Here is a 14,384-nt window from a genome sequence, read left to right on the forward strand (position 1 = left end):
CAGCGTTTGGCCTGCCTTCAATCAACATGTCTACCCGTGATTCGCTATCAACATCGTCACCTCCCGATCAAGCCCCATCACAGCCCTCGAAATATCCCAAATCGCTCAAACATGCCCCTCGAGCTATAACACCTTCCCTCGGGGGCTGTCAGACCGACACGCTCCAGATCGAAGTAGATGATAGTCAAGGTGGTGGAAGTTTCGTCGCCTTCCTACATAGACCCGTATCAGATCCCTCTTCCACAACCTCCTCCACTACTCGAAATCGTCACGTAGGAGCCATTCTCCTCAGTGGAGCAGGTGGTGGTGTGACCGGTCCGAGTGGTATCTATCTGTCCATCGCTGATAAACTCGCTTCTCTCCCTGATGGTCAAGCTATCCCAACCTTACGTATGGACTATCGATATCCCGCTAGAAACAAGTACTGTGTACCTGATGTCATATCTGCGATGGACTGGTTACAGTATAAATCGGGTTTAGGACTCAGTCATTTCGTATTGGGAGGATGGAGTTTTGGAGGCGCACCAGTGTTCACTGTTGGTGGAAAGGATAGAAGGGTGATCGGTGCTGTGACAATAGCTTCTCAGACGGCCGAAACAGAGGGCATCAGACAGCTTACTCCTTCTCCTGTGTTACTACTTCATGGTACAGGTGATAGGACATTATCTCACAGCTGTTCTGAAAGGCTATATCAGCAATATGGATCGACACACGGCGAAAGAACGATGCATCTTTTCCCGGGGGACGATCATGCCCTGACTAGGAACTCGAGAAAGGCAGAAGAGATGATTTGTGAATTTATAGTCAGATGTGCGGGTGTAACAATGGGTGATACGGTCAAACATAAGCTTGAGGAGGATCTAGGACCGGGCACGAAGAGAGATAAAGTGGAGATTATGGAGAAAGGTGGTGATCTGAATGGGTCCGAGCGGATAGAATAAGCACGTAGGTCATTCCCTGATGGAACTGCTCCTGGTCTCCTCATTGACACAATGGTCTACCAATCTCTCATGTCCTTGAGTAGTTCGTGTCGCTTGCTTGACACTACTGCTCACTCCTTCACCTATCTTTGCTTCTCATTTCAGGTAAATGCAAAGAGAGGCACACGATTCTTATCGCTCCTCCACTTGTCAATGGACCTTCTTCCTGCCTGTTGGTAGTCGGCATTTGTCAAGAATTCTGAAATTCACTTTGTAGAAGGGTATCATAAGCGAAGCATGTGATTTTATTTCGTTGTATGTGTATCCGGCCGATTCTTGGTTCAATCTTATGTATATGCAAGCGATCACCGTCCTGCTCATAAGCTAAGCACCATACCGTAAAAGACGAAAGTGGAGGACGTTCAAATATTACTAATCTGGTGGAGTGATTCTGACCAGTGGTTGTCACATTGACGTCAGATCATGGTGGGTATTATGCAGACCTAATCGTACATGAAAACTGTCGAAGAACCGTGAAGAACGAACTACTGAACGTCCGTTCATTGATCTATTCGTTGCAAGCTATAACAGCTGATAGATCGCCCACCGCAGTCTCAAGAACTTCACAACTTCACCTTCAGCACGCAAACACAATGACATCCACTACTATGAAACAATGGAAATTGACTGGCAGAGGCAGTTATGACAAGTTGGTGATTGAGAAGGACCAACCGGTTCCTCAAGTAGGAGAGAATGATATTTTGGTCCGAGGTGAGTTCAATCCTTCAAGGACATACATGAGTGACGTCCTGATCACCTTTTGTCTATAGTCAAAGCTGTTTCTCTGAACTATCGAGATATCTCCATCGTACAGGTGAGTAACTCATTCGTATCTGTCCGATTCAGCTTCAGACTTACAATCTCGTCATTGGTGTATAGGGCTCATACCCCTTCCCTTTGAAAGACGTTGTCGTCCCCATCTCAGATGCCGCAGGCGTAGTCGAACAGGTTGGATCTAGAGTAACGAGATTCCAGAAAGGTGATAAGGTTTTACCTACTTTCCATCAGGCTCACCTACCTGGGAAACCATCTCTCGGAGGACCCACCGATGGAGTGGCAAGGGAATATCTGGTAGTGAGCGAATTGGATGCTGCTCCCATGCCCAAGAGCTATAATTTCGTACAAGGCTCCACACTCCCCTGTGCTGCTCTAACAGCTTGGGATTCGCTTTTCGGTTTAGAAGGAAGAGTATTGAAACCTGGTGATTGGGTCTTGACTCAGGGTACAGGTGGTGTATCTCTTTTCGCTTTGCAGGTGAGTATCGGATTATAGTTCAATCGTCTTATGAAGAATGAAGAATGAAAGAAGTCAAACTGACGTGTGTTCGATGTGATGTACAGTTTGCCAAAGCTGCGGGAGCCACTGTTGTTTCCACTACCTCTTCATCCGCCAAAGCCGAAAAGCTCAAAGCTCTCGGTGCAGACCACGTCATCAACTACAGAGAAGACAAAGAGTGGGGTAAGACCGCCAAGAGTCTGACACCCGACGGAGCAGGGTTCCAACATGTTATCGAAATTGGCGGACCGGGTACACTCCAACACTCCCTCGAGGCGATAGGTTTCCAAGGTGTCATTTCGGTGATTGGCTTCGTAGCTGGAGGAGGCGACAAGATGCCATCCATACTCGACTGTCTCTCATATCAATGTATCGCTCGAGGAATCTTTGTAGGAAGTAGAGAACAATGTGAAGATATGGTCAAGGCTATTGATAGTAATGGAATAGAACCTGTTGTGGACGATGAGGTATTTGGATTTGAGGATCTACCTAAAGCCTATGAGTACATGGAAGCTCAAAAACATGTAGGTAAAGTCGTCGTCGATTTTGAACAATAGAAACAGCAAGAACACAAAAAAGCAACCAAAGAACTGTACATGTATATTTTATGGTATGTAAATCTCACATAGAATGTACATGCAAAATTATGATACATAGATATCTATATCTTTTTTCTATAAGTCCATCGTCCACCTAGTACAGTACCATGTATAGATATGCTTCTCAAACCATCCGCATCGCATTTCAATGGATCTTTGTCTATGATCACGAAATCGGCTCGATCGCCTGCTTGTATACTTGCACGGCCGTTCTAGGAAAAGAAATCAAATGAATTAGCTCATAATCGCATGATGATATCATCAGTGAATGCTGGTTTACTCACCGAAGTACTCGACACCCAAGCTGTGTGGATACCCACCGCCTGTTCCTCACTCAATGGTAATCCACCTTTCCTTTTTCTACTGATCGCTACAGCCATAGCTTCCCACGGATTCAACTCTGCTATCGGATTATCACTTCCGAATTTCATTCTAACACCAGCGTCCGCTAAACTCTTCAAAGCCCATGCTCGATGTTCCCTACCCGGCCAGTATTTTAGGCAAGTCTCCCTATCATCTACGAGATGAACAGGCTGAACCGAAGCGATGAGACCCAACTTGGTGAATATCGGTATTTCATCCAATACCAATAACTGAGCATGTTCTATCGTCGATCCTGCAAGCGGTGGGATAGGGTTCGAAGCCATCGTGTTGAGACAGTAAGTATTCGCTTGATCACCTATAGCATGTATGGCAAGTCTAAATCCGTGTTCTGTAGCTTTCCTGGTCCATAATTTGATCTTTTCAGGTGAATCATTCATCATTCCATAATCGGTGGTATTAGGGTAGGGATCATGGCAGCATGCCGTCTGCGATCCCAATCCACCATCGGTGACCATCTTAAAGGGACCAATCTTGATCAATCTCAAGCCATCTTCATCTACGATATCACCAGTCTTGTATCCTTGTTTGACAGCATCATCAAAATGGTTTTCGTATATCCCCAAATTGACTCGGAGGGTGTTGAACCCGTTCTGAGCTCTTCGTCGCCAATCGCGAATGTTGAAGTCAATTTCTAGATCGACAATTTCAGTCACGCCCAAAGAGCTAAACATGAATGAAATCGTCAGCTCCGTGTCTCATACTCCACAGTTCAACTCACGCTGCATCCCTTGCCCAACTATCAATCCAACCATCCATAACCTCATCCTCGACTTTACCCAATTGATGCGTCAAGGGCCACGCAGAGTGTTCTTTTAGTATACCAGATCCTTCAGCTTTCTCTCCGTATTTTGTCAATCCAATTGAATTGCAGACGACCGAGTGATATCCATTATAGAACAAGAATATCGGTCTTGTTGAACTGACTTTCTCATCTAGGTTGACACGGTTCATCTCATCATTATCTGGCCAATCGCCATTTCTCATATCTACACCTATCAAATCTTCCCGATCGTATTTTGGATCGCTGAGGGCTTCTCGCATTCGAGCGAATACACCTTCGGCCGACTTGACAGAGTCAAGATGGACCCGATGTTCAGATTGAGCGGCGAGCTTGGAGTGGACGTGCCAGTCGATCATACTCTACCGAAGTGACGTTGATCAGCATCGGATGGGCAGTATACACTTCACAGGATAAGTATGAAGAATAGAGATGATGTACTCACTGGACCAAGCCATTGTCCATTCAAATCAATCCTCTCCACATTCTCAGGCAATTCCTTCTTCTCATCTGCGGCTGCTATCCATTTTACTTGACCATCCTGTACTAGAACACTGCTAAGTCCTTCCTTCTCAGATCCGACCAAATGAACATCGGTGTATAATGTCGCTGATGATTTACTCGTGCGGGTACTAGTTATCATCGATACTTTCTCACTCTTCTCATTGACCAAGGTCGATTCAGATCCATTTGGTGACTGGTTGGACGAACCATCCTTTGAGGACGACGACGAGCCTACGATACCTCTAAAACAACTAAGCATGACAGATGATGAGGAGTTATACTGATTTTAGTTGTGTTGCCTGAGTAGCAGCGGAGATAGGTCAACCACATCTTGTCGATACGTGTACAGTATATCAGATAGGTTCTTATAGCTATCATCCAATTAAGCGCGCGGACGAAGATCATCATCAGGCGGCTATACTAAGTTTTGATCAAAGCAAGGCTACTACCGATCTCTCGCATAACGTGTACTTTGGAAGTAAGTAGTGTTGTAAGGGCGAGCAAAAAGATCGTAACCGATAAAGTGATGTGAGCTGTAAGACCTGCCATGTGCCTTGTTAAAACAGGCCGCTTGTCATCCGTCCATCTCAGTTTATCGAGCGGCGCCAATGGCGGGGCGCCTGTTTACATTCGGACTCTCGTTTTTAGTCGGTCATTCCGTTGTGGGCCTTAGGACATTATTGCACTTGGAAGCCTGGCTGAGTACTACTGTATGTTATACCAGTGCAGCGGACTCTTGGTATGGTCAGCAATGTCACGAGTGTGCTGCTGATCACGACGACACTGCGACAGAGGGACTGAATCAGTTGTGCAGCGGTATGAGCATGAGCTCTGTAATGGGAGATTAGCCCAGATACAGGAACGTAATTAGAATCGCGGTGACCGGTTAGCATTCGATATCAGAAATATCCTAATCTCGTTACAGACCACTGCACCACTGCACCACTACTACCGTGCACAGAGAGAGGCTGTGTGGGGCTGAGTACGAGCTGGAAAATGATTCATACTGACACAACACAGCTTAACATCGTATTCTCCTTGCTCTCTACCATGCCAAGTTGTTGGTACACTACACATTCGGTATGACCGTCACAGATCGCCTGTCCACTATGCATACAAGCTGTGCACCTGCGCATCCGCATTCGCATCACCATTGCGGTACGATCCCTTGGCTGGTCCTTTGTTCACCCAACTCCAACCTCCTTCTCGCTAGCCGAGACTGAGCTTAAGCTTGAGCTTTCTCGGTAATCGCAGACTGCTGAGCAGTGACGCGATCCCGTATCTTCTCATCGCCGCTGGTCGAACAATCTCGTTACAGCATGTCGACTCTGACTTCTACAGATTCTCGTAAGAGGAGGCCTAAATCACAGTTTACATCTAGGATCCAACCTCCGTCAACATTACCCCTCAGGACAAGTTCCAAGCCTCGACAATCGATAACATCAAGCAAATCTGCCAGTCAATTTGCTGATCGAGCTATACCTGCTGAGGAGCCTTCGACTGCAAGCAGATTACCACTACCCAGAGTCAGTTTCTTGACACCAAGAGAAGTCTGGAGTCCGCTCGCTACGCCTATACCAGATATGAACGAGAGACCAAATCTCAAAATGGCCACGGCTCCTTCAAGGGTGAGTGTACCACTCAAAGGTCTTCCTCACCACCTATGGATTCATGCAATCGGCAATGAAGCTGATTGAATATCATATCAGGTCCCGAAGTATCAATTGAAGGATACTGGACCTGTCCCATTATCATCTCCTAGCTCTATACCCAGACCTCATATACGTCCCCGTCCCGTACCCAGACCATCCATGAGACCTCGTCGACAAGACTCCATCCAACGTCCCGTCCTGCAAATCCCCAAGCCCCAAGTCCGTCCTTTGACTACTACCCAACAAATCAGTCGACTACCTATACCTACCCATTCTCGTCCCGTTTCATTGCCCGCTGCCCCTGTGATCACTATTCCTATACCCAAGTCACGGCCTGCGAGTTATCAACCTCCTTCCTCTACATCTTCGTCATCCTACATCTCACAGCCTACTCTTGCCATCCCTGAACCACGTCCACCTCTCCTGCCTGTACCCACCATTCCAACCTCGGTACAACCATCCCGTCAAGCTTCCAACCAGTCTACAGCATCATCCACATGTTCCTCTGCATCATCTCTAGCTCGTCATAAGGCCATCAAACAGAAGGGTCAAGATCGGTCTTCATTCGCGAGACTGTCCGCATACTCGCCACCTGATCACGATGCGTTGATTAGGGCTTTAGCCATAGATTCAGATCTAGAGAAAGAAGATACTGAATCGACTATATCGGACCATTCGATACGTACTGTGGCCACAGTCAATCCACCTGATCGCGAAGCAACCATTCAAGTATCGGAAGCCTCATACAGTCTTGATCCCAGATCCAAATCAACTTCTTTATACTCCACGTATACCCTGGGCAATCACTCTTCACCTTTACCCACTGATTGTCTGACTTCCCCTTATCTTGTCCCCTCGACAGCACCTCCCATGACGCTGGAGTGGGAATCGGACGAGAGTTCAGGTGAAATCGACGAAGCTGAGAAAGTATGGAGAGAGCTGGAGTTGAAGTTGGGTAGGAAAGTCAGAGGTAGGAGTCTGAGAAGAGGTAAATGGGTGGTCAAGCCTAGAAACGAAGGTGAAAGAGGATTGAATCAACAACAACAATCATCTTTCGATGATTCGGATAATGAGGATAATGAAGAAGCCATCAAGATGGAGACTACCTCATCTGGATTCTCGGTATCACTTTATTACCCTTCAGCTTCTGCCCATTCTCACTCAACTCCTCCTTTACATATACCACATCCTCAGTCATCGTCGTCATCGTTCGCATACGGTTCATCACCCATGATGGAATCGCCATCCTCCGCCACAGCCTTGTTCGACATGTCAGCTCCGCTCGTTCCAGGCGGATCTAAAAATGGATATACACCATGGAACACCCCGCTGATGAACAAGGAATCGATCAAGAGAGGTAACAGAGTCAGGAAGAGATATGCTTCGTGCGATGTTGGTGAATTGGATGCCCATCATACAGATAGATTAGGAAGTCTGGAGGAATACTCTCGAGTCAAATTTCCCCAGATGGATGATCATCTTCCTGGTGGCAGTACTATAAACTCTATTCACAACGAATCAACTTCTTCCCCTTCAATAAGCAATTCAACCTTCACCCCCAGGTCGATCTCCACTGATGGTTCAACTACCCCTCAACCTCAGTCTGATCCCATAACAGTACCGAAGCCCAACTCTATACCCGCTCAACCACCTAAAACGATGTACAGATTAGACTCCCACGTCGTATCTGCACTTACGGCTCTACAAGGCGCATTCGATTCTCCCGATCTGGACTTTGCCTTACAGAATTGTTCGTCACCCGATTTATCGCCCATCTTGGCTTCTCCTGAGGATGGACCAGAATCAGGTGGATTGGGGTTAGGTATGAAATTGAATTTGAAAACTGTATATCATCTACCTACACTGTCTCCCAGATTGAGACCTTCTGCAGTGGGAAAGAGGTCAATTGAAGTGAAGATATCCGATAGGCACAACAAGGGAGGTAGAGGTGTCAACAAGCAAATCGATAACATAGGTTCAGCGCGAGACGGATCACCACTAGTCGAGAATGACGATACTGCAAAGTTGGACAAGACTATACTTCAAGTTGAACCTGCTCAGACATCCAGCAACGATCATGATGAAGAAGATGGAGTTCTGGTCATACGTGATTTGGATACAGGTCTAGAAAGACAAGTGAGAGTCGGGGATGGCTTAACGTTAAATTAGGGTGATAATCAGAGTATGGCCAGAGAGCTTTCGTGTACGGATTATGATCGGTGTATTGCTTTACGACCTTTCTATAGGCTGGTAACGACATGCAATGATATGCGTAGATCGAACGATACTGATTGCTTGGAGAAAACGATCAGCTAATACCAGCGTTGCTGGACTGTGTGACTGGAGATCACGGGTGTAAAACGTCGACTGCTGACCGAAATACTACCAATCAACAAACCTGACTGCCCGAATGCTCATCTCCCCTTGAAACGATGTGTATGAAGGTATGTGATTGAAAATTGATGACTACGACCTTTGATCTGATACGCTCAAACACTATCTTTCTCTGCCTGTTCTGTACCGCCAAAGGATGACGATCTATCATTCATTGTATAGTCCTTTAGTACACCTCTTCCGCTTGAAACCCGCTTAGACCAGTCCTTTCATTGATTTCGGCTGCATTGCCTATCAATGTGAAGTAAGGTGTGGATCTTCATTGTGAACAAGATATATATAACTAGTACCTGTTCGTGACAAGCAAGCGATCATAAGAGGTGACATTTTCTTCTATTGCTGTTATTGCCAGATATTAAGGTCTGGAACCTGATTATTCCCTCTTTTTCACGCTCAGGATAGATATTTCAGAGTAACATACTCACTATACACACTCGTTTACCCAATACAATCAATTCAAGATGTTTAACAAGTCGATCGTCTCTGTCCTAGCTATTTTATTTGATGTGGGCGTCAATCCCGTCATCGCAGGTCAGAGATACGATAACGCAATTGGTACCATGTAAGTCCACATGGGTTTTGAATATCTCGACGATTAGCTGATGACGAAATGAATTACCAGTTATTACGATCTGAACGATGCTTGTGAAGTCTCAGGTGCAGATGCCACAGGTGATATGTCCAGTATGAAAACTAGTAATAACGCCTGTGGTTATGCTGTTGGGAATCTGGGTGCTTCAAGGGTTGTCGGTATGTCATCCATCTTCTCACGGTAGTCAAGTCGAGTTTTCTCCTCTGACGGTGGTATTATAATTCTTGTATGTTATACTGCAGCGATCAGTCAATCAATCTTCAGTAACGATCTCTGTGGATCCGAGTGAGTCATCAATCATCTCATTCCGTTATTGCAACTAATCAGCCCCTCAATCTGATTGTACCGTACTACAGGATTACTGTGTATAAAAACGGCCAGCCTGTTCAGTTCTCCGAAGGACCTTTGTTCGTAGGTGATATCTGTCCAGGTGGGGAATGTACAGGTAATCATATCGATCTTGGAGGTGAGTTTTGACCCATCTACCGTCACCGTCTGTCAATGTTTGCTTTATTTGACCAACACTGTTATAGCCAAAGCTGCAGATGAAATCAATGGAGGTGCGGGTTGTAAGAATCCCAATGGATTCTCTTTCGAAATTGGTGATCAGAAGATCGGTCCTCTATATTCAAGTATAGCTGGGGCATCGTTGGAAGCTTGGAAAGCGAGTGGGGGAGGTACCAACAATCAACAGAACACTCCTTCAAATTCAGCTTCAGCTCCAGGTTCGGGGGTATCTTCCTCCTCTTCTTCTGCCGCTGCACCACCTCCATCGAATTCTTCCAACCCTGTTCCTCCCTCACCTTCAAGCTCAAGTCAAGCTCAAGCCAATCCGTCTACCAGCCAAAATTGGAACCCCACCACTCGATCATCCGTTTCATCTGTGGCTAGTCAGCCTCTGAACTCAGCAACGCAGAACTGGAACTCCGCCACTACTCAGCCTATGAACCCTGCAACTTCTGCGATTGTAGGTATAATTTCCACTGCGCTGTCCGGCGCTCCCACTAACACTGCCACTCAATCACTGTGGGCCGGAGGGTGGAATAATGGGAATACACTATTTGCCGAAAAGGAGACTTTGCAAGGATCAAATAACACTTGTAGGAGAAGACGAAGAAGGAGAGGATTGAAATCACATTAAGTGGTCAAAAATACAGTATAACGTGGAGTGATGGGTGTTGTACTCTTAACGTCCTTATTTTCTACCCCTTGTTGTATTGTAGCAGTCGAAAGGTACAGTACACACCTCTCACAGACGTTTGTTACCTGTACATTGGATAGGTGAAACTGTGAAAGGATGAATGACCCAGTACTGTATGTCCGTACTACACTGGTCAGGAGCTGCATACACATCTAAGCGAACTTGACGATACTGTTAGTCTGTACAGCAACTATGGGCGAAGCTCTAGACCTTTTCAGATATCCAGAATGATATAGACTGTTCCAAAGTAAGTCAACCCGATCCTAATTTGGATCCTGATGGAGCGAACACTTGAAGTCAAATATATCCTTTGTCCCAATGATAATGCCTGAATTCCCATGACAAACTAGGATCTAATTGCAGCCTTTGAATCTCTCGGTCTTGGGTTTCCGTTGATGAGTGTATAATAGGTCTTCTCCTTGAGAATTGACACCTTTCGCAATCAATGATTACAGTATCGATTAATCGATCTTGACAATTCAGCCTCTTCCCGTTTATGCATATGTAGTTACTGTCCTTGACGAAGGGCTCTTAAGTCCCACCAAGGATCGCATACTATAGGTACAATTTTCTCTCTGGTCGATCCCATTTGTCTATGACTATTGGATCTTCCTTCATCCTTCATTCATTTACTTCCATATTTTCCTCGGATATCACCACAAACAAAGTTATACATTCTTTTAACCACACATCATCACAATGTTAAATCATGTTCTTTCCTCGACCTTGGGGCTTTTATTCTTATTTGCTATTGAGAATGTCAATGCAGGAGTCAGTATCGACGGAGCTAGAGGTACAGTGTGAGTTCGCGTCTCGTCCTTGGCTGCTGATAATCCATGGCTCTGACATATTGTAGGTACTACGATCTCGAGCTGCAATGTACTGGAGATGGATCCGATGCAGGCGGAGCATCAGGTCTGAACGGTGCTTTAACGGCCTGTGGTTACAGTGCAGAAGGATTGGGTACTTCAAGGTTTGTTGGTAAGTATCGTATACACTGTTCAGCATTAATTCTGTGGTTGCGAAAAAAGCACAAAGGAGTTCAGAAACTGATGACGGTGATTGCGGTATAGCTATTGATGGAAGCATCTTTGACAAAAGTATGTGTGGTCAAGAGTAAGCATCGGATTTCCTACGAATTACCAGTGTTTACGCTGTCTAGCTGACTAACCGTTCTGGTCCAGGGTGATTATCACCCAGAACGGAGCACCGTTCTCATTCTCGGAAGGACCTATGTTCGTTGGTGATTTATGTGGAGGATGTGAAGGTGGTAAGATACTAGATCTCAGCGGTAAGTTAGCTTCTTGCATGAAAGGGACATATGTTGAAAAGTGATACTGATATGTATATCTCCCCCAGGCAAGATCGCAGTCGAGATGATGGGAGGTGTATGTAAAAACCCTCCTTCATTCTCTTATCAAATCACTGAGAATATAGTCGGAGCCACATTAGAAGGATCACTCCCTGCTGGCGATGGATCGTCCTCCCCCGTCTCTTCTGCGTCAGCGAGTCAACCAGCTTTTAGTCAGAGTCAACCTGCAGTGTCGACTCCAGCAGCCTCCCAACCTGTTAGTCCCACTACCCAGTCGATCCCACCAGTATCTCAGCCAGTCACACCAGCCACTTCCCAAATCGTTCCTGCGACATCTCAACCTGTCGATCCTGCTACTTCTCCAGCCAATCCCGCTTCAGTGATAGCTACTACATCGGCTGCTCAAAGTTTACCCGCGACGACATTTGCAGCGGCACCTACTAACACCGGTGGTAATCGATGGGGAGGTGGATGGGGAAGACCACCAGCTTTGTTCGCCGAGAATGAGAGTGCCACTAATGGGACGTCATGTAAGAGGCGGAAGAGACGAAGGAGAGTTCGCAAGGCTCATTAGAGAGATGAAGTTTGGGTCAGCGATGTTAGTGACATGAGAACTATCGTGTACATAGCATGTGGGATCTCAGGACCGGCGAAATGTTGTAGGATCTGGTCATCTATGCAACTTTCGAATGTCTGGAACCCATTGCCTCTGTCGAAAAATACCTAATTCAAAAGCAGCACTGCTTCCGATCATCCCTCGAAAAAGGCAGAGTGAGCATCAGGTACCATGTTACAATTCTTTAAATCCCAGCCAAGTTCCATCCACTTCCTTTCGATCTGAAGGAACAACAAACACAATCTCTCCCAATGAAAGCCTCCGACTTCGAAGTCTACCAGGTTCCAGACTTTCCTCTATTCCTTTGAGATCTACTTCATCCCTCCTTCAACCCACAAAGTATTCTACCAAGGAAGCAGTAGACTTGGGAAATGATTATTGATACCAATTACGAGGTCGTTACCCCTTCAGATCGTCGGTTTTAGAAATGGGGATGAATGAAAGACATGCCTTTCTCCCGTATCCAATACTAATTAACCCATGATGTGCACTAAAAGCAACAACTGTTAACCGAGGTCAAACTATGTGGTAGCGAACTTACTGTCAGTGGATACGTGGCGGGGCAAGGTATATAAGCCCTTTCTCCAGATAAAAAGTATTATAGTATTTCCCATTATCATTCAACACCTCCCCTTACTCCAAGAGATCTATCACTGGTTGATACATCTGACCACCCCTCTCTTGCTAACTCACCTTGTAGATCTCCACCCTTGACTCGTTGGTGTAATACATTCATTCTTTGTTCATTCACTTTTCAGTATGATCTTACCCACCGTCGCTGCCACTTTGGCATTATTCAATCTCGTTCGAGCTGGTGTCTCCTCCAGCGGTGTGATGGGTACTATGTGAGTGAACAGTGAATCCTGACTGTGGCTTGGTCGATCTGATAATTCCAATGTTTTCTTCTCTTCCACTCTCTGATAGATACTACGATGGAAGTGGATCTTGCGGCAAGGAAGGTGATGTAGATGGAGGATCAGGTAATTACTCGCCCGAGATCGAAGCGCATGTGGGTGCCTGTGGGTATAGCGTCGATCAGATCGGTGACAATCGATTAGTTGGTGAGCTTGCTACCAATCTGTCAAATGTGCGCATCAGTATATTGACGCATGCATTACAATTTCGGTTGACAGCTTTCGACGCGTCGCTAATGTCTGGTAGCCCTGCTGAATACTGCGGAAAAGAGTAAGTTGATACTATATGTGATTCCGGGTATGATAATGAGCAAGCGTACTATACGCTGAGCGTTGCTGACCATTATTGTTGCCTTGTCGTCAACAGAATCCAAGTCACCAAAGCTGATGGCACGCCCTTTGAATTTTCGGAAGGTAAATTGTTCATTGGTGATGCTTGTCCAGGGTGTGCAGGTGGTATGAGACTCGACTTGAGTGGTAAGTACTGTTCATGCATACATCACCAATTATAACACTGTTAACTCGTTGCATGTGAATTCAGCGAAAGCCCTTGTCGAAATTGTCGGTGATTGTAAATCCAACGCCATGGGAATCTCCTACCAAGTCCTCGATACGATGGCAGGTCCAGAATACTCGTCGATCTCTGGTGGTTCACTCGGTGATGGTACAAATGGTAACACTTCTACCTCCGCCACTTCCGCCGCAGGTGTTCCAGACGCCGCTGTATCATCAGCATCATCATCCGTCCCAGGTGTATCAGCAACATCAGTCGCAGGGGTACCAGCTACTGCAGCAGCCGATACACTATCATCCGTTGCAGGTGTACCTACAACTTCTGTCGCGGGCGTAGGAACTTCTGTCCCAGGTGTAGTCTCTTCAGTCCCTGCTGAACCATCCGTCCCAGACAATCCTGCAACTCAAACTGTCGCAAATGCTGCTACAGCCACGGTTCCAGCTGGGGTTTCATCCTCATCTTCCGTCGCAGCGGGGGTAACATCCGATACTGCCGTACTGGGTGTACCACCCTCACCATCGGTACCTATTGGAGTATCTTCTTCGCCCACCCTCGCCGCGGGGGTAACACCAACAGGTGTCCCAGGAGTAGCTCTCTTCGCTGAAGGGGATGTTGCGTCCAACGCGTCCTGCAAGAGAAGAAAGCGAAGACTAGGCGATCGTCACTAAG

At 46.3% G+C, this 14,384-nt stretch overlaps 7 protein-coding genes across 7 annotated transcripts; 6 read left to right on the forward strand and 1 right to left on the reverse strand.

The window, feature by feature from the left end:
- Positions 1–26: 26 nt before the first annotated feature.
- On the forward strand, positions 27–941 carry L199_005650 (uncharacterized protein; the record flags this gene model as incomplete). The annotated part of the gene is made up of 1 exon (XM_064891356.1): positions 27–941. The coding sequence occupies one exon, from the start codon at positions 27–29 to the stop codon at positions 939–941; it is 915 nt and encodes a 304-aa protein (XP_064747428.1).
- Positions 942–1,573: 632 nt separating this feature from the next.
- L199_005651 (uncharacterized protein) lies at positions 1,574–2,812 on the forward strand (the record flags this gene model as incomplete). The annotated part of the gene is made up of 4 exons (XM_064891357.1): positions 1,574–1,691; positions 1,751–1,794; positions 1,860–2,234; positions 2,321–2,812. The coding sequence occupies 4 exons, from the start codon at positions 1,574–1,576 to the stop codon at positions 2,810–2,812; spliced, it is 1,029 nt and encodes a 342-aa protein (XP_064747429.1).
- Positions 2,813–2,916: 104 nt separating this feature from the next.
- On the reverse strand, positions 2,917–4,779 carry L199_005652 (uncharacterized protein; the record flags this gene model as incomplete). Its single annotated transcript, XM_064891358.1, has 4 exons — positions 2,917–3,066; positions 3,139–3,901; positions 3,957–4,378; positions 4,462–4,779. 4 exons carry the CDS (start codon positions 4,777–4,779, stop codon positions 2,917–2,919), a joined length of 1,653 nt encoding a protein of 550 aa, XP_064747430.1.
- A 1,060-nt stretch (positions 4,780–5,839) lies between these two features.
- L199_005653 (uncharacterized protein) lies at positions 5,840–8,341 on the forward strand (the record flags this gene model as incomplete). The annotated part of the gene is made up of 2 exons (XM_064891359.1): positions 5,840–6,148; positions 6,230–8,341. 2 exons carry the CDS (start codon positions 5,840–5,842, stop codon positions 8,339–8,341), a joined length of 2,421 nt encoding a protein of 806 aa, XP_064747431.1.
- Positions 8,342–9,027: 686 nt separating this feature from the next.
- On the forward strand, positions 9,028–10,299 carry L199_005654 (uncharacterized protein; the record flags this gene model as incomplete). Its single annotated transcript, XM_064891360.1, has 5 exons — positions 9,028–9,128; positions 9,189–9,316; positions 9,401–9,443; positions 9,515–9,624; positions 9,692–10,299. 5 exons carry the CDS (start codon positions 9,028–9,030, stop codon positions 10,297–10,299), a joined length of 990 nt encoding a protein of 329 aa, XP_064747432.1.
- Positions 10,300–11,058: 759 nt separating this feature from the next.
- Positions 11,059–12,245, forward strand: L199_005655 (uncharacterized protein; the record flags this gene model as incomplete). Its single annotated transcript, XM_064891361.1, has 5 exons — positions 11,059–11,159; positions 11,216–11,340; positions 11,433–11,475; positions 11,544–11,650; positions 11,719–12,245. The coding sequence occupies 5 exons, from the start codon at positions 11,059–11,061 to the stop codon at positions 12,243–12,245; spliced, it is 903 nt and encodes a 300-aa protein (XP_064747433.1).
- Positions 12,246–13,046: 801 nt separating this feature from the next.
- On the forward strand, positions 13,047–14,383 carry L199_005656 (uncharacterized protein; the record flags this gene model as incomplete). The annotated part of the gene is made up of 5 exons (XM_064891362.1): positions 13,047–13,132; positions 13,212–13,348; positions 13,421–13,472; positions 13,569–13,678; positions 13,743–14,383. 5 exons carry the CDS (start codon positions 13,047–13,049, stop codon positions 14,381–14,383), a joined length of 1,026 nt encoding a protein of 341 aa, XP_064747434.1.
- Position 14,384: the final 1 nt, after the last annotated feature.

This window comes from Kwoniella botswanensis, chromosome 1 (genome assembly GCF_036426115.1).
Source record: "Kwoniella botswanensis chromosome 1, complete sequence".
Lineage (NCBI taxonomy): Eukaryota > Fungi > Basidiomycota > Tremellomycetes > Tremellales > Cryptococcaceae > Kwoniella > Kwoniella botswanensis.